Source organism: Gorilla gorilla, chromosome X (genome assembly GCF_029281585.2).
Source record: "Gorilla gorilla gorilla isolate KB3781 chromosome X, NHGRI_mGorGor1-v2.1_pri, whole genome shotgun sequence".
Classification (NCBI taxonomy): domain Eukaryota; kingdom Metazoa; phylum Chordata; class Mammalia; order Primates; family Hominidae; genus Gorilla; species Gorilla gorilla.
In genome coordinates this window covers 58,929,991-58,951,520 of record NC_073247.2, presented here as the reverse complement: position 1 = coordinate 58,951,520, position 21,530 = coordinate 58,929,991, and the positions used below count along the sequence as shown (strand labels likewise).

At 48.1% G+C, this 21,530-nt stretch overlaps 2 protein-coding genes and 1 non-coding gene across 6 annotated transcripts in view; 1 reads left to right on the top strand and 2 right to left on the bottom strand.

The window, feature by feature from the left end:
* Window positions 1-422: 422 nt before the first annotated feature.
* On the bottom strand, window positions 423-4,268 carry RBM3 (RNA binding motif protein 3). The gene is made up of 7 exons (XM_019019162.4): window positions 4,153-4,268; window positions 3,442-3,557; window positions 3,058-3,164; window positions 2,306-2,411; window positions 2,121-2,217; window positions 1,617-1,700; window positions 423-1,258 (listed from the first exon to the last, which is right to left on the bottom strand). The coding sequence occupies exons 2-6, from the start codon at window positions 3,542-3,544 to the stop codon at window positions 1,640-1,642; spliced, it is 474 nt and encodes a 157-aa protein (XP_018874707.1). The 5' UTR covers window positions 3,545-3,557; window positions 4,153-4,268; the 3' UTR covers window positions 423-1,258; window positions 1,617-1,639.
* A 14,145-nt stretch (window positions 4,269-18,413) lies between these two features.
* Window positions 18,414-18,513, top strand: LOC115932573 (small nucleolar RNA U13). Its single transcript, XR_004068837.1, has one exon. It is a non-coding gene; the product is annotated as a small nucleolar RNA U13 (small nucleolar RNA).
* Window positions 18,514-18,995: 482 nt separating this feature from the next.
* The window catches only part of TBC1D25 (TBC1 domain family member 25), a 31,567-nt gene continuing 29,032 nt past the window's right edge, over window positions 18,996-21,530 (bottom strand). For all 4 annotated transcript variants that reach the window (XM_055375716.2, XM_031005970.3, XM_055375715.2 and 1 more), the window contains 3 exons: window positions 21,188-21,315; window positions 20,866-21,054; window positions 18,996-20,598 (listed from right to left, as the gene is read on the bottom strand). In XM_055375716.2, the coding sequence (XP_055231691.1) occupies window positions 19,240-20,598; window positions 20,866-21,054; window positions 21,188-21,315 (1,676 nt within the window). In that variant the 3' untranslated portion in view covers window positions 18,996-19,239. The remainder of the gene's footprint in view (window positions 20,599-20,865; window positions 21,055-21,187; window positions 21,316-21,530) is intronic.

Here is a 21,530-nt window from a genome sequence, read left to right as displayed (position 1 = left end):
AAGTAAGAGACCAGTTAAGGAAACCCAATTCCAGCAGGCCTCAGGCCTCAATGTACACCTAACCCTCTGGCAGTCCCTGCCCACCCACCAACCAAATATTCTCCAAGCCTCCCTCTCATTGATGTGCCATTTTTTTTTTTTTTGAGACGGAGTCTTGCTGTCACCTAGGCTGGAGTGCAGTGGCACAATCTCAGCTCACTGCAACTTCCGCCTCCTGGGTTCAAGCAATTCTCCTGCCTCAGCCTCCCGAGTAGCTGGGATTACATGCACCCGCCACCATGCCCCGCTAACTTTTGTATTTTTAGTAGAGACGGGGTTTTGCCATGTTGGCCAGGCTGGTCTCGAACTCCTGATCTCAGGTGATCCGCCCACCTCTGCCCCCATTTTTAATTTGCAAAGTGGGCTGAGTAAGAAAAAAGCAGTTTGTTCTCAGGTTTCATCTTTTTAATAAGCTCTGTGAAAGACATCCTAAGCACTGTATGAGACACAACAGAATATTTTTTCTTCCAGTATTAAAAAAAAAAAAAGACATTTGCAAACATTTTAAAGCCAACTCTTCTATATAATCAGTTTGATGATCTGAATTAGAAAATACCCCTGGATAATCATGTTCTTGATACACATTTCCTTTTTTTTTTTTTTTTGAGATGGAGTCTCGCTGTTTCCCAGGCTGGAGTACAGTGGCGCGATCTTAGCTCACTGCAACCTCCACCTCCCGCGTTCAAGCGATTCTCCTGCCTCAGCCTCCCAAGTCACTGGGATTACAGGCGTACACCACTACGCCGGGCTAATTTTTTTATGTTTAGTACAGATGGGGTTTCACCATGTTGGTCAGGCTGGCTTGATGCACATTTCTTATAGGTACATTTGGAAAATTGCTTCCTAACCACAATAAACACTGTGTACAGGTTTTTAAAATGTCCCTGGATACACATTAATTTTTTGAAGTCAGTCTGGCCAAACTTGCCAGAACCAATTATTGCTAGCTCCAATAAACCTAAGAGCTCAAACTAAAAAAACTGGTAAAAAGAAAAATACTCAGGTTCTACAAACGTCCCATAATTTGTCTTTAAATAGGCAGAAAAAATTAAAAAAAAGATGGAACTGTCTAAAAGGTCTTCAGCTACCTTGGCAGGTCAATTTAAAAACAAAAGGTTGATATACTATAAAATAAGATGCTTCAGTGCAGCTCCAAAAACCTTTATAAATACAGCCATTTGGAAGGACGATCCTGGATCAGAAATTATTCCTTGTGTATCTGAGAACAGCAAGAGGGGGAGAATTGTGATGTCATGAAGGAACAGCTGACAACATGCTCACCTCCTAGAGCTGATGAAGATGCTGAGGGTTGGACAACAGGGACACACCTTCATTTCCTCCATCCCACACAAGGGTAGAAGATGATAGGAGATGGGTTTTCAGATCCCACCCCCTAGAGCAAACTTGCTCTGACATGCACCTGAGAGCAGGGAAGGCCTAGCTAGGAATGTTTGGTAGGTTGGCTGGGCGAGGTATGAGGGCAGCAAGAAGTGCAGAGCAGTCTTGCCAGAAAAGGTGAGAGGGTCATGACAGAGTGTGACAAACAGGTTCACTCAATGCCGATATCCAAGTCTCACCTATATTATGTGCATGTCTCATTTCAGTTGTCATAATTGTCTCTGTAATTTCCTCCTGAGTAGCGGTCATAACCACCCTGGTTTCTGGGGGGAAAAAAAACACACAAAAGTTTTCTGGGACTGCATTATATATACCACTGTAATTATATGCGTCACGTTTTATAGTATGGGTCATAACATAAACCTTACATATCAAAAACAGGATATGTTAAGCATATGAGTATCACAGTAAACAGTTTTATGGCATACGATTTATACGCAGTATATTAAATCATATTACATGTTAAAGCAATATAGTTATATAACCCACACAGCACAACATATATAGTACACTTTACCATGTTGCAACTATATGACCACACAATTAACTTAAAATGCTAAATTTCATACTCATTTTAGGTACACATTAGTAACAGCAAGGTGTGGTATGCATGAACACCCAGGCGCTGAGTTCTTAAGGAGAGGGAAGCAATAGGAGAACATCCCAGCCCTTTGGCTACCCACCTGCCATTATAGTCTCTGGAACGTCCATATCCATATCCATACCCTCCAGGTCGACTGTCATAATACCTGCCACTCCCATAGCCCTGGTCCCCACCACCTAGAGCAGAAAAATATTTAAATGGCAGTTGTCCACACATAGGCAACTCTCCCTCTCACCCCATGATCAAAACGATCACTGCACTCACCTCTAGAGTAGCTGCGACCACGCCCATGGGCCCCAAAGCCACCTCCTCTGGTTCCCCGAGCAGACTTGCCTGCATGATCCACACGGATCTGACGACCATCCAGAGACTAAGTGTGGGAGACACAAGGATGATGGGTTGGCAGTCAGTCAGGGCAATGGTGAGGGAAGAGCAGGCAAGGGTAAGTGGGCAAAAGAGGCCAAAAATTCCTGCTGGGCACCAGGTTCTGGGTGCCATGTTCCAGAATAAGCTCCTTTACCCCAGAATGGCTTCATCAGGAGCTATAGAATCCCACACAAAATGACCTAAATGCACCATGTTCCCCTTGCTACTACTTACATCTTGACTGAACTCAGGCTGAGTTCTCCTCCCCACTCCTCTAAGCTGCCCGACTATCAGGGCTAGACAGACACCTCTCTTGGTTTGAGGCTTCAGAGTCCATGTCAGAAGACTCACGAGGTCCTCTCCGGGCCAGGCCCACAGGTCTGCAGACTCTACTACCTAAGCCCAAGGCAGGTCAACCATCCACAGGTGGCTTCTCGGCCTCATGCAGGACCAGTCGTCGCCTCCCAGGCGGCCAGGCTCTGTCTGCCGCTGCCCTCCACCCCCTAGAACAAAAGGCAGTCATGCTCCTGTGAGTGGGCACTGCGGGGCTTGGTGGCCACGCTGCCCCGAGCAGACACAGAGGGAAAAACAAAAAGAATGAAGGAAGCCGCAGACGGGGACAAGGTCCCTCTGCAGATAGGAGGCCCCACCTCTCCGTTCATGGCTCTCATGGCAACTGAAGCATGCTCTGGGTTGGTGAAGGTGATGAAACCAAAACCCCTGGACCGCTGAGTCTCCCGGTCCTTGACAACGACCACTGTGAGAGGGAGAGAAGATGGAGCAATGTGGACCAGTCAGTACCCCAAAGGTTAAGTAGCAAAGGGTGGCCGGAATAGGAGATGGCATAGGTAGGGAAAACGGAGCCCTCCCACTAATCCCAAAGACGCTTCCCCTCATCCTTAGTCTACACCATAGGCTTCGGAAGAAAAAGAATTTGGAGGCGTGGGTCCTAACTTTTCAGTTAATACTCCTTGAAATGCAAGGATCCCAGACTTTCTCTCACCAACCCCCATTGTGAGTCTGGCCCGTCTCACCCTCAGAGATAGGTCCGAAACTGCTGAAGTGGTCTTCCAGTGCCTGCTCGTCGGTGTTAAAATTGAGCCCTCCCACGAAGAGCTTTCCTTCTTCAGAGGACATGGCAGTTCAAGTCCTGTGGGAAGAACATGAAGAATGGTGGCAGGAAGGAGAAAGAAAATGGAGATGTGAGAAAATAGCGAGACGGAAGGCAGAGAAAAAGCACAGAAAATAGACAAGAAAGAGGAACAAAATATGGGTAACTACAGAAAAGCTGAGAAAAGCGGCCAATAAGATGGTAATCTGAGGAGCTGGCTCAGCGCAGCCACCATTAGGGGGCCACATTGCGCATGCTCTCACATTCATAGCCGCCACGCCCGTCATTTTGTGCCATTGCGCAAGCCCAGAACATCCCTGCGTTCCCTTAACGCCGGCAGAACAAGATGGCGGCGGCCACGTGGGATAAGGAAAGTTAAGTGTCGGCTGTCGCGTGGTCACTGCCACCACCGACGCCACCAGTCCCTCCCGGTAGGCCTCACACTCAGATACAGCGCGCCGGCCTCCCACCAACCGAAATGTTTCACCTCCGAGCACGGGACCCGCCCGCCCCAGAGAAAGCCAAGCCTACGTGTTAGCGGCCATTACTCTCCCCACTCGCTATTCCCCGGTCACGGCCGGCGCGGCGCGTGTGTGGCGAGGAGCCGCCGTTCCGCAGGACATACGCAACTTACCTGGAAATTAAAACGTAAAAAACCCGGACGAACAGCGAGCTCGGAGGAGCACAGAAAACAAGGACGGAGCTGCGCCGGAAGACGATTGATAAAGAGTACGTAGCGAGAACGTCCCGGAACGTTCCCCTTGCGCGTCCCGGCGTGCGTGCTGATTGGCTGAGGCCAGCAGGGGCGGAGTGGTGGGGAGAGGAAGGGACAGCAAAGCGAAGGGAGCAGTGTTCTCCGCGAAATGGGGTGTTTCCGGAAATGGGGTCGACTTTTGCACAGCTGGTGCACCCTAAACGTCAGCATCCCCCCCACAACCGGCTGAGCTGCCTTGATCCCTTCCACGAAGGAACGTTCTCAATCTCATACTACTTGCCGTCCCTGACATCATCCTCCTGTCCTTGCCATCATTTCCCCCGCTGGATCGGATGTCTTCCTCACCATCGTAGTCGTCTTCCTCTAGGTCCCTGCCATTCTCTGATGTTAACCTCCTTCACCTTCTAGTTCTTTAACCTCATACCCTTTAAAGGCCTGACATTTTATCCCCCACCGTCAGTGATGTCATCACCCTTCACAGTCCATGATGTCAGACCCAACGTTTTAAGGTTTGACCCTGACTCCTACTCTTTCTCCTCTGTGCTCAACATCTAGCCGCCTGTCATGGGACCCTTTTCCCTGGCGTCATTCCGTCTCATCTCTGACTTCAGCCCTCACCCTTGTCTGACTGCTGGCGTGAAGCCAGCCCCTTAATTTTCTCACCAATAGACTGCCTGAGATGGCTTTTACAAAACAGGATGCTGGCCAGGCGCGGTGGCTCACTCCTGTAATCCCAGCACTTTGGGAGGCCAAAGCGGGCGGTTCACGAGTTCAGGAGTTCGAGACCTGCCTGGCCAACATGGTGAAACCCCATCTCTACTAAAAATACAAAAAAAGAAAAAAGAAAAAAAAATTAGCCGGGTGTGGTGGCACGTGCCTGTAGTCCCACCTACTCGGGAGGCTGAGGCCGGAAAATCGCTTGAACCCGGGAGGCGGAGGTTGCAGTGAGCCGAGACCACGCCATTGCACTCCAGCCTGGGTGAAAACAAAACAAAACAAAAGAGGATGCTACGATCTTCAGAGGTTGTAAATCCCAATCCATAGAGCAATTTTTGCTCTCTTCGAAAGTAACTGAGCCCTTGCCGGGCGCAGTGGCTCACGCCTATAATCCCAGCACTTTGGGAGGCCGAGGTGGGCAGATCACAAGGTCAGGAGTTCAAGACTACCCTGGCCAATATGGTGAAACCCTGTCTCTACTAACAATACAAAAAAAAAAAAAAATTAGCCGGGCGTGGTGGTAGGCACCTGTAGTCCCAGCTACTCAGGAGGCTGAGGCAGGATAATCGCTTGAACCCGGGAGGTGGAGGTTGCAGTGAGCTGAGATCATGCCACTGCACTCCAGCTTGGGCGACAGAGCAAGACTCAGTCTCAAAAAAAAAAAAAAAAGTAACTGAGCCCTTGATTCACAGAAGGGACTTTCGCAATACACAATAGACTTATCCCAATCAAGTAGTGTCTGAGCCCACTGTTCACAATTTGGTCTTCAGTGTCTTGGCCACCTTTACAATAAATGGATTTGACAGATTTTTCACTTCTGAGCGCCACATCAACGAAGAATAAGTTTGCCCTCAGAGGCTAAATTTCTTATCCATAGAATGAATTTGCCCAACACAGACCAAATTTGCTAACATATAGAATACAGTACATCCATATTCCTGTTGGGGTAATTCCCATATTTATCTTCCTGTTATTGTCAGGGATTCCTCACATAGTCTAATTATTAATCCCTTAGGTGTTGGAAATAGCCTCTCCAGCTCTGGCATTTGTGTTATTAACTTTGTAAGCAGTAAACTTAGTTGAATAAAGATCCATAATTTTGATATAATCATTTTTCCCCCTATGGTCTGTGCTTTTTTCTGAGACGGAGTCTCACTCTGTCGCTCAGGCTGAAGTGCAGTGGCGTGATCTCAGCTCACTGCAACCTCCGCCTCCCAGGTTCAAGTGATTCTCCTGCTTTAGTCTCCTGAGTAGCTGGGATTACGGGCGTGTGCCACTATGCCCAGCTAATTTTTGTATTTTTAGTAGAGATGAGGTTTCACCATGTTGTTCAGGCTGTTCTCAAACTCCTGACTTCATGATCCGCCTGCCTCGGCCTCCCAAAGTGCTGGGATTACAGGCGTGAGCCACCACGCCCGGCCTGGTCTGTGCTTTTAAAGAAATAATTCTCTTCCCCAGGTCACAAAATGTTCCCCTACAGTTTCTTTCTTTCTTTTTTTTTTTTTTTTTTTTTGACAGAGTTTCGCTCTTGTTGCCCAGGCTGGAGTGCAATGGCACTATCTCGGCTCACTGCAACCTCTGCCTCCTGGGTTCAAGCAATTCTCCTGCCTCAGCCTGGTGAGTAGCTAGGATTACAGGTGTGTGCCACCACACCTGGCTAATTTTTGCATTTTTAGTAGAGACAGGTTTTTGCCATGTTGGCCAGGCTGGTCTTGAACTCCTGGCCTCAAGTGATTCGCCTGCCTCAGCCTCCCAAAGTGCTGGGATTACAGGCATGAGCCACCGCACCCGGTCACATTTAGGTCTTTAATCCATGTAGAGTTCGTCCTTGTATATGGTGTGAGATAGAGCTCCAATTTTATTTTTCTCTGTGTCATGAGCCAGATGCCCCATCACCATCTATTAAGCAATCTGTCCCATCCCTGTGTGTGTTTTACCACCTCTATCACGTATCAAGTTCCATAGATATATGGGTCTGTCTCTGAGGTGGTTTGTTGCTGGTTTTGTTGTTGTTATTGTTGTTTTTAAGAGATGAGCCCAGGCTGACTCCTGGCCTCAAGCATTCTCCCCAACTCAGCCTCCTGAGTAACTGGGATTACAGGGGAGCACTATTGTACCTGACTTCTGAGCTGTTTTTTTTTTTTTTTTGAGAGTCTCACTCTGTCGCCAGGCTGGAGTGCAGTGGCGCGATCTTGGCTCACTGCAACCTCCGCCTCCTGGGTTCAAGTGATTTTCCTGCCTCAGCCTCCTGAGTAGCTGGGACTACAGGCGCGTGCAACCACGCCCAGCTAATTTTTGTATTTTTAGTAGAGATGGGGTTTCATCATGTTGGCCAGGATGGTCTTTTTTTTTTTTTGAGACGGAGTCTCGCTCTGTCGCTCAGGCTGCAGTGCAGTGGCACGATCTCGGCTCACTGTAAGCTCTGCCTTCCAGGTTCACGCCTCAGCCTCCCGAGTAGCTGGGACTACAGGCGCCTGCTACCGCACCCAGCCAATTTTTTTTTTTTTTGTATTTTTTAGTAGAGACGGGGTTTCACCGTGGTCTCGATCTCCTGACCTTGTGATCTGCCCGCCTCGGCCTCCAAAAGTGCTGGTATTACAGGTGTGAGCCACCGTGCCCGGCCTTCTTTTCTAATTGGTCTACTTCTTAGCTCTTGGGCCAATATAGGTTTGTTGTTGTTGTTTTTTTCCCTTTTATTACTAACGCCTTTAATATGTCTTAATATCTAGTGGGCAAATCCCCATCATAACGCTTTCTTTGAAGGCTGTCTTAGCTGTCCATGATTCATTACTATTCTAAATTCTAATGTAAGTGTATTGCAGTTCTAACAAAAAGAAGTAATGAGGTCAGGCATGGTGGCTCACGCCCAAATCCCAGCTACCTGGGAGGCTGAGGCAGGAGGATCGCTTGAACCCAGGAGTTGGAGCCTGCAGTGAGCTATGATCGTGCCACTGCACTCCAGCCTGGGCAACAAAGTGAGACCCTGTTTCAAAACATTAAAAAAAAAAGTAATGGAAGTTTTATTGAGATTGCATTGAATTTTTACATTTTGGGAGAAATAACGTCTTTTTTTTTGAGATGGAGTTTCGCTCTTGTTGCCCAGGCTGGAGTAAAATGGTGCAATCTCGGCTCACTGCAACCTCCGCCTCCCGGGTTCAAGCAATTCTCCTGCTTCAGCCTCCTGGGTAGCTGGAACTACAGACACCCACCATTATGCTCGGCTAATTTTGTATTTTTAGTAGAGACGGGGTTTGTCTATGTTGGTCAGGCTGGTCTCAAACTCCCGACCTCAGGTGATCCACCCACCTCGGCCTCCCAAAGTGCTGGAATTACAGGTGTGAGCCACCATGCCCGGCCAAAATAACATCTTAATAATATTAACTGTGGAGGTTTTAAGATATGGTCACACTCTGATACTGTACTCGTCAAGAGTTGGAGCCTAACTTCCTTCCACTTGCATGTGTGCTGGACTTAGTGACTCAATTGTAAAGCACAGGATGAGGTGGAAGTGATAGTGTGTCATTTCCAAGACCAGGCTGTAAAAGGCACATCTGCTTCCTGCTCTCTGTCACACAGACTGCTCATTCTGTGGGACATTAGCTGGTATGTCATGAGCAGCCCTATGGAGGGATCTAGGTGGCAAGAAAGTAAGGCCTCTTGCCAACAGCCATGTGAGCAAGCCTTCTTAAAGGTGGATCCCAGCCTTCAGATAACTGCAGTCCTGGCCAACATCCTGATTGTAGCCTCATGAGAGGCTCTGAGTCAGAACCACCCAGTTAAGCCACTCTCAGAATCCTAACTCTCCGAAACCATGTGAAATAATAAATGTGTATTGTTTTAGCCACTAAGTTTTGGGATAATTTGTTAAAAATAACTTATATATTACCAAAATCTTTCCAGCAAAGAGCATAAAATGTCTCTCTTTTATTCAGATCGATTTCTATTGTTAGAGTTTAAATTCTTTAAAATAGAGGTCTCTTGTATTAAATTCATTCCTACTTTATTTTTTTGTTGGTTATTGCTGCTATACAGAAATGCTTTTGATTTTTACAGGTTGATGTTGATTTTGTATTGGGAAACCTTGCTGAACCCTTTTTTTTTTTTCTAAGATGGAGTTTTACTATTGTTGCCAAGGCTGGAGTGCAGTGGTGCAATCTCGGCTCACTGCAAACTCCACCTCCCGGGTTCCAAGTGATTCTCCTGCCTCAGCCTCCTGAGTAGCTGGGATTACAGCCACGTGCCACCACGCCCAGCTAATTTTTTGTATTTTTAGTAGAGACGGGGTTTCCTCATGTTGGCCATGCTGGTCTCGAACTCCTGACCTCAGGTGATCCACCCGCCTCAGCCTCCCAAAGTGCAGGGATTATAGGTGTGAGCCACCACGCCTGGCTGCTGAACTCTCTTATTAGTCCTATTAGTTGTTTTTGTCATTCTGTTTGTTCTTTTTTTTTTTTTTTGAGATGGAGTCTCGCTCTGTCACCCAGGCTGGAGTGCAGTGGCACAATCTTGGCTCACCGCAAGCTCCACCTCCTGGGTTCACACCATTCTCCTGCCTTAGCCTCCTGAGTAGCTGGGACTACAGGTGCCCGCCACCACACTTGGCTAATTTTTTGTGCTTTTAGTAGAGATGGGGTTTCACCGTGTTAGCCAGGATGGTCTCCATCTCCTGACCTCGTGATCCGCCCGCCTCGGCCTCCCAAAATGCTGGGATTACAAGCATGAGCCACCGCGCCCGACTCTGTTGGTTCTTTAAGGTAGTCACTCATATAATTTGCAAATGAGTTTTATCAATTCCTTCTACAGTGTATACCTCATTTATTTTTCCTCATAGCATTAGCTGGTTTTATATTAAAGAGTAGTATTGAGTGAACATCCTTGCCTTGTCCCTGATCTTAAAGGGAAATGCATTTAAAAATTCTCTATTGGCCAGGTTTGGTGGCTCATGCCTGTAATCCCAGCACTTTGGGAGGCTGAGGCCAGTGGATCACCTGAGGTCAGGAGTTTGAGACCAGCCTGGCCAACATGCTGAAACGCTGTCTCTACTAAAAATACGAAAATTAGCTGTGTGTGGTGGTGGGCGCCTGTTAATCCCAGCTACTTGAGAGGCTGAAGCAAGAGAATTGCTTGAACCTGGGAGGCGGAGGTTGCAGTGAGCCATGATTGTGCCATCGCACTCCAGCCTGGGCAACAAGAGTGAGATTCCGTCTCAAAAAAAAAAAAAAAATTCCCTATTAAGCATTTTTTGCTGTAATATTTTGCTATGTATGAAGTTAAAGAAGTTTTCTTCTACTTTTATTTTGTTTGCAAAGAGTTCTTTTTTTTTTTTTCTTGTAGTGATGGGGTTTTGCCATGTTGCCCAGGCTGGTCTCAAACTCCTGGGCTCAAGTGGTCCACCTGCCTCAGCTTCCTAAAGTATGAGGATTACAGGCACGAGCCACCATGCCCAGCCCCCTTTTAAATATCATAAACAGGCACTGAACCTTATTAAATCCTTTTCTGCTTTGAGATTATCATATAATTTCCTCCTTTATTAATATGGTAAATTGCATTCACTAATTTTCTTTTCTTTTTTTTTTTTTTTAGACGGAGTCTACCTCTGACACCTAGGCTGGAGTGCAGTGGCATGATCTCGGCTCACTGCAACCTCCGCCTCCCAGATTCAAGCGATTCTCCTGCCTCAGCCTCCTGAGTAGCTGGGATTACAGGCGCCTGCCACCACGCCCAGCTGATTTTTGTATTTTTAGTAGAGACGGGGTTTCACTGTGTTGGCCAGGTTGGTCTCGAACTCCTGACCTCGTAATCCGCCCGCCTCAGCCTCCGAAAGTACTGGGATTACAAGTGCGAGCCACCACACCCGGCCTGCATTCACTAATTTTCTAATTTGGGTCAATTGTATTCCTGGGATAAACCCTACTTATGATTTAAAACAAAATGCACTATTGAATTCAGGTAGCTAATATTTTATTAGAATTTTTGCATCTATATTCATAAGTCCAGTGGGTCTATAAATTTACTGTTTAGTATTTTCCTTATCTGGTTTTAGAATCAAGACTATTTTAGCCTCATAAAATGAGGTGTATGGCTTTTTCTCTTTTCCTATCTTCTGGAACAATTTGTATAAGATGGGAATTACAGTTCCTTGAAAGTTTGATAGAACTATAATCTGCAAAACCGTGTGGGGCTGGGCCTGAGGCTGTTTATTACAATAAGATGGGGTATCTTTGATTATCATTTTAATTTTTCCTAAAATTTATTGTATATTCAAGTTATATTCAAGCTTTCTATTTCTTTTTGCATTCATTTGAGCACATTTTAATGTTTCCTGAAATTTTTGTTTTTCATCTATGTTTTCAAGTGTATTAGCTTACAATTTGTAGCCTTTTTGTATCTATAATTTTCCTTTGTTATGCGTTTTGCATTGCATTGTTTTAAATCAGTCTTGGCAAAGGTCTATCATTATTAATTATTTTCAAAGTACCAGCTTTTTTTTTTTTTTTTTTTTTTTTTTTGAGAAGTCTCGCTTTGTCACCCAGGCTGGAGTGCAATCTCAGCTCACTACAACCTCTGCCTCCCAGGTTCAAATGATTCTCCTGCCTCAGCCTCCCGAGTAGATGGGATTACAGGTATGTGCCACCACACCCGGCTAATTTTGTATTTTTAGGAGACGAGGTTTCTCCATATTGGTCAGGCTGGTCTCGAACTCCTGACCTCAGGTGATCTGTCCACCTTGGCCTCCCAAAGTGCAGGGATTACAGGCGTGAGCCACCACGCCCACCTAATTTTTTTTTGTATTTTTAGTAGAGACGGGGTTTCACCATGTTGGCCAGGCTGGTCTCAAACTCCTGACCTTCAAGTGATCCACCTGCCTCAGCCTCTGAAAGCACTGGGATTACAGGCCTGAGCCACTGTGCCTGGTGTGTTTTTTTTGTTTTTTTTTGAGATGGAGTCTTACTCTGTCACCCAGGCTGGTGTGCAGTGGCACAATCTTGGCTCACTGCAACCTCCACCTCCCAGGTTCAAGCAATTCTCCTGCCTCAGCCTCCTGAGTAGCTGGGACTATAGGCATGCACCACCATGCCTAGCTAATTTTTGTATTTTTAGTAGAGATGGGGTTTCATATGTTGGCCAGGCTGGTCTCGAACTCCTGGCCTCAAGTGATAGGCCTGACTTAGCCTCCCAAAGTGCTGGAATTACAGGTGTGACCCACCGCACCTGGCCTATTCTGTTAATCTTTATTATTACTTTACAATTCTCTATTGTATCTTTTTCCTTCCTCGTATTATTTCCTCCATGACTCAATCCTTTGGGTTTGTTCCTCTGCTCTTTTACCAACTTTTTTCTTTTTGAGAGTCTCCATCTGTCACCCAGGCTGGAATGCAGTGGCATAATCTCAGCTCACTGCAACCTCCGCCTCCTGGGTTCAGGCGATTCTCCTGCCTCAGCCTCCTGAGTAGCTGGGATTATAGGCATATGCCACCATTCTAGGCTAATTTTTGTATTTTTAGTAGAGACGGGGTTGCACCATGTTGGCCAGGCTGGTCTTGAACTCCTTCCCTCAAGTGATCTGTCCGTCTCGGCCTCCCAAAGTGCTGGGATTATAGGCAAGAGCCACTGCACCCGACCTATTTTCTTAGCTATTAGGATAGCTATCTTAGCTTTCTTTGGGCTTTTAATGTGCCATATCCTTTCTTCATCTTTTCGTTTTGTTTTTTTTTTTTTTTGAGACAGAGTCTTGCTCTGTCACCCAGGCTGGAGTGCAGTGGCCTGATCTCGGCTCACTGCAAGCTCTGCCTCCTGGGTTCACGCCATTCTCCTGCCTCAGCCTCCTGAGCAGCTGGGACTACAGTGGAACTAGAGGCGTCTGCCACCACGCCCGGCTAATTTTTTTTTTCTTTTTTTTTTTGAAACGGAGTCTTGCTCTGTCGCCCAGGCTGGAGCACAGTGGTGCAGTGGTGCGATCTCGGCTCACTGCAAACTCCGCCTCCCGGGTTCACGCCATTCTCCTGCCTCAGCTTCCCGAGTACCTGGGACTACAGGCGCCTGCCACCATGCCCGGCTAATTTTTTGTGTTTTTAGTAGAGACGGGGTTTCACCATGTTAGCCAGGATGGTCTCGATCTCCTGATCTCCTGACCTCATGATCCGCCCGCCTCAACCTCCCCAAGTGTTGGGATTACAGGCGTGAGCCACTGCGCCCGGCCATCCTTTCATTTTCAACATTTCTAAATCTTTGTGTGTGTGTATGCTGTTGGACTTTTTTTTTTAATCCAATGAGGGTCTCTGTGTTTCAAATATTTTTGTAATTACTACTGGGGCATCTCATTCCATATTCTCCATTTACAGTTTTTTTATTTGTATTATTATTTTTTTGAGACAGGTTCTTGCTTTTGTCATCCAGGCTGGAGTGCAATGGCACGATCTCAGCTGACTGCAGCTTCAACCTCCTGGGCTCAAGTGATTCTCCCACCTCAGCCTCCCAAGTAGCCAGGGCCATAGGGGTACACCACCACACCCGTATTTTATGTAGAGATGTATTTTATGTAGAGATGGGGTTTTGCCACGTTGCCCAGGCTGGTCTCAAACTCTTGAGCTCAAGTGATGTTCCTGCCTCGGCCTCCCAAAGTGCTGGGATTACATGCGTAAGCCACCACGCTGGGCTGTTTTGTTTTTCTCTACCATCATACTCACACCTAACATTTTTGGGGGTCCTTTTTATAATCTCTAGTTCCTGTTTTGTATTCTAATCTTTTTTTTTTTTTTTTGAGATGGCGTCTTGCTGTGTCGCCCAGGCTGGAGTGTCGTGGCGTTATCTCGGCTCACTGCAACCTCCGCCTCCCGAGTTCAAGCAAGCAATTGTCCTGCCTTGGCCTCCCAAGTAGCTGGGACTACAGGCGTGTGCCACCACACCTGGCTGATTTTTTCTATTTTCAGTAGAGACGGGGTTTCCCCGTGTTAGCCAGGATGGTGTCATCTTCTGACCTTGTGATCCGCCCACCTTGGCCTCCCAAAGTGTTGGGATTACAGGCGTGAGCCACCACGCCCAGCCCTATATTCTAATAGTTTTTATTTATTATGTTTATTTAAAATTTTTCATCTGTCTCAATACTTCTGCTTCAGATATTATGTTACCCAGTGTAGGAGCCAGCCTCCAATATAGCCCCCCATGATTCCTGCCTCCTGGTATTCACGCCCTGTATAGTCCCCTCCCATGTTGTGCTAGGGTTGGTCTATGTGACCAATAACACAGAAGTGATGGTCTGTCTTTTCTGAGGTTAAGACAGACATTGTGGCTTCCGTCTTGGTCATGGTCTCACCTGCTCATTAGGATGACATGTTGTGAGGAGCCCCACGGAGATGCTCAGGTGGTGAGAAATTGAAGCCTTTTGCCAACTGCCCGGTGAGTGGGCCATGTTGGAAGTGGGTCTGTCAGCCAAGTGAAGCCGTCAGCTGACTGCAGTCCTGGCTGCCAACTTGAGTAAAACGTCAGGAGAGACCATGAGTCAAAACTACCCAGCTAGGCTGCTTCCAGATTCCTGACCCTCAGAAACTGTGATGGTTTTTATTGTTTGTTTTTTTTTTTTTTTGGAGGCGGAGTCTCACTCTGTCACCCAGGCTAGAGTGCAGGGTCACAATCTTGGCTCACTGCAACCTCCGCCTCCCGGGCTCAACCGATTCTCTTGCCTCAGCCTCCCAAGTAGCTGGGACTACGGGTGCGCCACCATGCCCAGCTAATTTTTTGTATTTTTAGTAGAGACGGGGTTTCACCATGTTGGCCAGGCTGGTCTCAAACTCCTGACCTCAGGTGATCTGCCCGCCTTGCCTCTCAAAGTGCTGGGATGACAGGTGTGAGCCACCGCACCCAGGCCAGAAACTGTGATGTTTTAAGTGGCTAAGTTTGGGGTAATTTGTTATCCAGCACTAGAGAATGTCCAGTTTATTTTTTCTTTGGTGGAAGTCATACTGCCCTGGTGTCTGGTTATTTTGGCGGTGAACTTACATGCCCCTGAAATTATCTACTCTCCTGGCTGACAGAACGTACTGAGGAAAGGCTGAAGGCCTGACTCGAGTCAGCTTAATGACCTGGAGCTCCAGGGGTAAAAGGATGTGTGGGAGAGGAGCCAGAGGCTGGACAGCCACAGGTACCACAGAAGCACAGTTATCCCGCTCACTTGCCCTTTGGACACCTGACAATCCCCCTAGCGTGGGGTTCATCTTTAAACCGTCAGAGGAAAACCGCTTTAAGAGGTGCCAGTTTTGGCTGGGTGTGGTGGCTCACGCCTGTAATTCCAGCACTTTGGGAGGCCGAGGCGGGTGGATCACCTGAGGTTGGGAGTTTGAGACCAGCCTGACCAACAAGGTGAAACCCCGTCTCTACTAAAATACAAAATTAACCAGGCATGGTGGCAGGCGCCTGTAGTCCCAGCTACTCAGGAGGCTGAGACAGGAGAATTCCTTGAACCCGGGAGGCGGAGGTTGCAGTGAGCTGAGATCGCGCCACTGCACTCCAGCCTGGGTGACGGAGCAAGACTCTGTCTCAAAAAAAAAAAAAAAATACGTCCCATCAATACCTAATTTATTGAGAGTTTTTAGCATGAAGGGTTGTTGAATTTTGTCAAAGGCTTTTTCTGCATCTATTGAGATAATCATGTGGTTTTTGTCTTTGGCTCTGTTTATATGCTGGATTACATTTACTGATTTGCGTATATTGAACCAGCCTTGCATCCCAGGGATGAAGCCCACTTGATCATGGTGGATAAACTTTTTGATGTGCTGCTGGATTCGGTTTGCCAGTATTTTATTGAGGATTTTTGCATCAATGTTCATCAAGGATATTGGTCTAAAATTCTCTTTTTTGGTTGTGTCTCTGCCTGGCTTTGGTATCAGAATGATGCTGGCCTCATAAAATGAGTTAGGGAGGATTCCCTCTTTTTCTATTGATTGGAATAGTTTCAGAAGGAATGGTACCAGTTCCTCCTTGTACCTCTGGTAGAATTTGGCTGTGAATCCATCTGGTCCTGGACTCTTTTTGGTTGGTAAACTATTGATTATTGCCACAATTTCAGCTCCTGTTATTGGTCTATTCAGAGATTCAATTTCTTCCTGGTTTAGTCTTGGGAGAGTGTATGTGTCGAGGAATGTCTCCATTTCTTCTAGATTTTCTAGTTTATTTGCGTAGAGGTGTTTGTAGTATTCTCTGATGGTAGTTTGTATTTCTGTGGGATCGGTGGTGATATCCCCTTTATCATTTTTTATTGTGTCTATTTGATTCTTCTCTCTTTTTTTCTTTATTAGTCTTGCTAGCGGTCTATCAATTTTGTTGATCCTTTCAAAAAACCAGCTCCTGGATTCATTGATTTTTTGAAGGGTTTTTTGTGTCTCTATTTCCTTCAGTTCTGCTCTGATTTTAGTTATTTCTTGCCTTCTGCTAGCTTTTGAATGTGTTTGCTCTTGCTTTTCTAGTTCTTTGAATTGTGATGTTAGGGTGTCAATTTTGGATCTTTCCTGCTTTCTCTTCTGGGCATTTAGTGCTATAAATTTCCCTCTACACACTGCTTTGATTGTTGCGGCATTATTCACAATAGCAAAGACTTGGAACCAACCCAAATGTCCAACAATGATAGACTGGATTAAGAAAATGTGGCACATATACACCATGGAATACTATGCAGCCATAAAAAAATGATGAGTTCATGTCCTTTGTAGGGACATGGATGAAATTGGAAATCATCATTCTCAGTAAACTATCGCAAGAACAAAAAACCAAACACCGCATATTCTCACTCATAGGTGGGAATTGAACAATGAGATCACATGGACACAGGAAGGGGAATATCACACTCTGGGGACTGTGGTGGGGTGGGGGGAGGGGGGAGGGATAGCATTGGGAGATATACCTAATGCTAGATGAGGAGTTAGTGGGTGCAGCGCACCAGCATGGCACATGTATACATATGTAACTAACCTGCACAATGTGCACATGTACCCGAAAACTTAAAGTATAATAAATAAAAAAAAAAAAGAAAAAAAAAAAAAAAAAAAAAAAGAGGTGGCAGTCTCCTTAGGTGTAATCCACCAGCCCGGGTGTCTGGAGGGAGACAGGTGGAGGACTGATTTCCTCTGGCTGCCTATTTCTTTCCCCTGCAGGGCCCTTGCTGCCCTGATCCTAGTCCCCCAGACATGTGTACCAGTGGTTTGGATGATTAATGCAATGAAGGGGGCAAACAAGGACCTCCCCAAGGCAATATAGGGGAGAGGTGAGAGCCAGAACTTAAATATCTTTTTCCCTAACCTATCCTCTATTTACTGCCTCTGGCCATCCGCCCGTCAAAACACACACCAGTTAAAGACAGCCTTCCATTTCCCCATGGGTCTCTCATTGCTATGTTGCAATTTCTGGAACCCATGTTTCCCTCTCTAGTTTCTCCAGAGTTGGTTTCAGGCAAAGGAATCAGTAGCTTGTGCTGTCTGCCATCTTTGCAGGAACCAGAAACCCCAAGTATCCTAGAGGAATATTAGAGGTTTCTGCCTTTCAGGGTATCTGAGCCTCCTATTCACAGAAAGGACTCTTCTATCTCTCAGAGGTCCCAAACTACTATCCACAGAATTGGCTTGTCTGGTCCTTCAAACACCTGAGCTCATAAATCACAGAATGCATCCCAGAGGGTATTAGCTGTTTACTGACAAAAGAGACATTTCAGGACCTCAGAAGGCCAGACACTCCCATAGGTTGGATGGCCCTTCGGGGAGTCTGAGCCCATTTCCACAAAATGCATTCGTTAGACCCACACACAGTGCTTGAGCCCCCTAGACACAGAATAGTCTTGTCCTGTTCTTCAAGTGACTGGGCTATCATCTGAGGAATAGTCAGCTTCCCCCCAATACTGGGGGTGACGGGAGACTTTTAAGGGTCATCCCCAGGTTTGTATGGCATTCTTGGGGCAAACAGCAGAAGGGATGACTGCCCTGATGCCTCCTCATCTCTGGCAGCATTGCCTAGTGCAACAGCTCTGGCCAGAACCCAGCCTGGTCTACAGCCATACCATCCTGAACATGCCAGATCTTGTCTGACCTCTGAAGCTAAGCAGGGTCAAGCCTGGTTAGTACTTGGGAGAAGCTGGTGTGGCTAGACCGTTACCTGAGGACCCCAGTTATTTCACCCATCCTTTGTGGATGACAGCACCTGGCCTGTGAGAGAATCCCACCCTCTGAGCATGTCAGTGGGAAAAAGGACCTTTTTTTGATCATTATCCTCCAAATAACGAAGTGAATTCTATTAGGGCCTGTGTTTTATCAGTGCTTGTTGTTTGTCCATATTAGTGAGATGGAGAAGGTAAATAAGTGGTTTCTACTGCTGAAATGGTTAAGACAGCACTGAGCTGGAATCTCAGTTTAGGGCCGCTAGGCATGGGCTAGGCCAGTCTTTCAAACTGGCTCCAAAGCAAGTGACAAGAATAGGAGCCCTAGATCCTTTTGTAATTCAACAATGTGATGACTGGGCTTTCACACTCGTGTGAGATGCGCCTCGCTCAAACCTCGTTAACATCTGCACGGTACCTGTCTGAAGTGGAAAACAAAAAGAAGGCCGAGGCCCCTGCCCAGAGCTGCCAGCATTGGTGCATAAACCTCACAGAGAGGCCAAGATCCTAGAAATGGTGACATGTGGAATGCCAGGGGTGGCTGCTCCAACGTTTCTAAGTAGCCCATACTTCCCAATCTCAGTAAAGAATCTTGTCCTTTTTTGAGCCAGGAACTCTCTTATCTCTCATCCAGGGGGCTGTCCTGAAAACATATATTCACAGCCATAATACAGACCCTTACAGGCCGATGGATGTACCAAAAAAACAGACTCAGGCCTTCCTCAAGCAGTGCTCCACCAGGGCTCACCTTTGGGAACTGATTGTCAGCATCCACTCTCCCCATCACAAGGGGGAAGCTGGAGCCTCTCTCCACCAAGTGAAGTATTTCCCCTCCATCAGGTAAAGGGCCCCTGAGGACTCCATCTACAGCAAAACCCAGGGAGGAGGCAGAGAAACACACAAACCGCAGTGACCTTCATGTGTGCAAAGTATAGTTGTTAAAAACAAAACAACAGAAACAGAATAAATAGGCGTGGCCTCTGCGGGGCAGTGCCAAAGCAGAGCTCCACATACTTAGGCCTGGGGAGGAAGGGCTCTATGCTCCAACAAGTCTAGGGCTGGCAGGCAGGGAGGGAGGTGGGGTCTCATGTGTTGGCCCTCATGGCAAAGAATGGAGATCTGGTGGGGCCGATGGAGGGCTTGAGAAAGCCTGATCAAGATGCGGCTGTGGCCTCAGCCCCCTCCTCTGAGTCCCACACCTCTGACTGCAGGTAATCAGCAAAGAGAGCCCTGGCCCGGCGCAGGACGCGCCCCAGGTGGTGTTTTCGCACAAGGCGGTCAAAGTGCATGGCCAGCTCATTATAATCCAGCCCATTGCGCATGATGTGGTCGCGGTGCTCCAGCAGGATGGCCAGGCAGAGGAACAGCATGAATGGGTTCCCCCGGCCAAACTCCTGGGGCGGGGGCAGGCCCATTGGTGGTACAGGTGGCAGGGACTTTCCAGGGTCTTTCGGGGAGCCTACCTCTTGCGTCAAGGGGGATCCTACAGCCATATCACCAGTGGGAGAGGCCTCCTGGGTGGATGGTGGAGATGAGGAAGATGGGGAATCAGGGTGGGAAAAGGAGGAGAGCAGTGGGTCTGGGGAGTTCAATAAAGGCTCAGAGAGGGACTTGGAGCTGATAAGGGCAGCTGGGTGGGGCAGCTGGACCAGAGGGTCCCTCCTGGAGCCCATGTTATCCCTGAGTTGCTGGAGGCCATCCAAGCTGGCCTGTCTCAGGAGACGCCCCCCACCACCAGGCCCCTGACTGGCTGTGGCCAGGTGGTCAACAGCATCTTCAAAGGTACTACCTCCTCCAGCAGGCCTCAGCATGTGCCTCTGTCGCACAGGCCACCCCCTGTGGCCACCAAAACCAGTGTCTGCCACTTGGCTGGGGGGTCCAACCAGCTCTACCTCATGTTCAGGAGGATCAGGGGGCAGCGAACTCCAAGTGACCTCAAGCATGCGGAGGGCATCGTCGAAGGCGAACTCACGCTTGAGCTCCAGCAGCAGCCAGCGGTAACAGAAGAAGAGGTCATCAGCGCCTGCCTCTTGCAGGTATTGGTAAAAGTCAGGGTCAGCGTGTCGCAGCAACAGCTTCAAGTGTGCAAACTTGGTGGCCATGGCGCGGCCGTCAGGGTGGAAGTTGGCGGCCAGGCGTTTCATGATGCCACAAAAGCAAACAAAGGCATGGCCCTCATGGTCCATGACAGCGAGGATGGGTGAGGCAAGGTCACTCATGCCCTGGCAGTAGGACACCTGTGGGTGGGTAACGGCATAGGTGGTGAGCAGGTCGTGCAGCGCTCGTAGATGTGGGCCATCCTCAGGCCCCGCATAGTAGGGGTGGGCCCGGTCAGTGCGCAGTACATCCTTGAGGACCGTGCTGCGGATGAATTCCAGGTCCTCAGGGCTCGCTCGCTGGGCCCACTCGCTCTTGAGCTGCTCATACTCGCGGCTCTTGCGTTTCATGTAGTCCATCCGCTCTCGGCCTGTCAGTCCATCTGGATACACGTTCAGCAGGTACCGCCACACCACCTGCCCAGGGGTGAAAGGGATGAGGCTGGAGTTCTCCAGATAAACCATACCCCAATGTCTATCAGTTGCCACCCACCCACCCCCCTTGGGCCTCTGTCTTCCTTCTAAGTCTGCTAGGCCTCCGACTGCTCGCCCCTCCTTAAAGAGAACTTCGTGCCCTGGAACATCTCCACCCTTGCCCACAGCAGTGTGGCTGACTGCATGTGTCTCAGGAACTGTTAATGAGTGCAGCAGTGATGGACCCAACAGATGACTGAGGATGCTCACCTTTCGCAGCGAGGGCTCCACACCGCCATGATAGATCCGCAGGCGCAACTCCTCAGGTCGGGAGAGCTGGCCCTCGTGGTTCAGGTACGTGTGAAACTCAGCATCGCTCAGGGGTGGCTTGAAGGGCTTGACATCTTCCCCATACGACCAGCTCAGCACTTGTTGGACCTTAGACAAGGTACGGCCCACCTATGAGGAGGGAGGGAGGCCACCATCAGCTGCGTGGACTAGGGGCAGATGCCAACCAGCATGCTCAGAACCAGGGTGCCAGGTAGGCTCTGCCCTCCAACCACAGCTGGGTCCCCAGGGTCCCTGAAAACACCTGAGTGAGGATGGACTGTGTAAAGGGCAGGGCGGCAGTCGTCAGTGATGACCGTTTCTCAGCCAGCAACACGTCGGAGCCAATGACATCTTTGGGGCTGATTATGTCCCAGTCTTCTAGCAATGGGCCTGGGCAAACAGAACAAAGTGCTATAAGAATGGGGATGATAACCCAGACCTCAGGGCCGGCTTCCTCTCCTTCTACTGAAGCCGGGCTACCTGCAGGGGAACAAACAACTCCCAGTCCCTCTTCCTGTATCATCCAAATCATGTAAAAAACAAAATCAAACCATGAACAATTCTTTTGTAGTAGATGTCTCAGGAACTGGCTGGGCAGCCTCTAA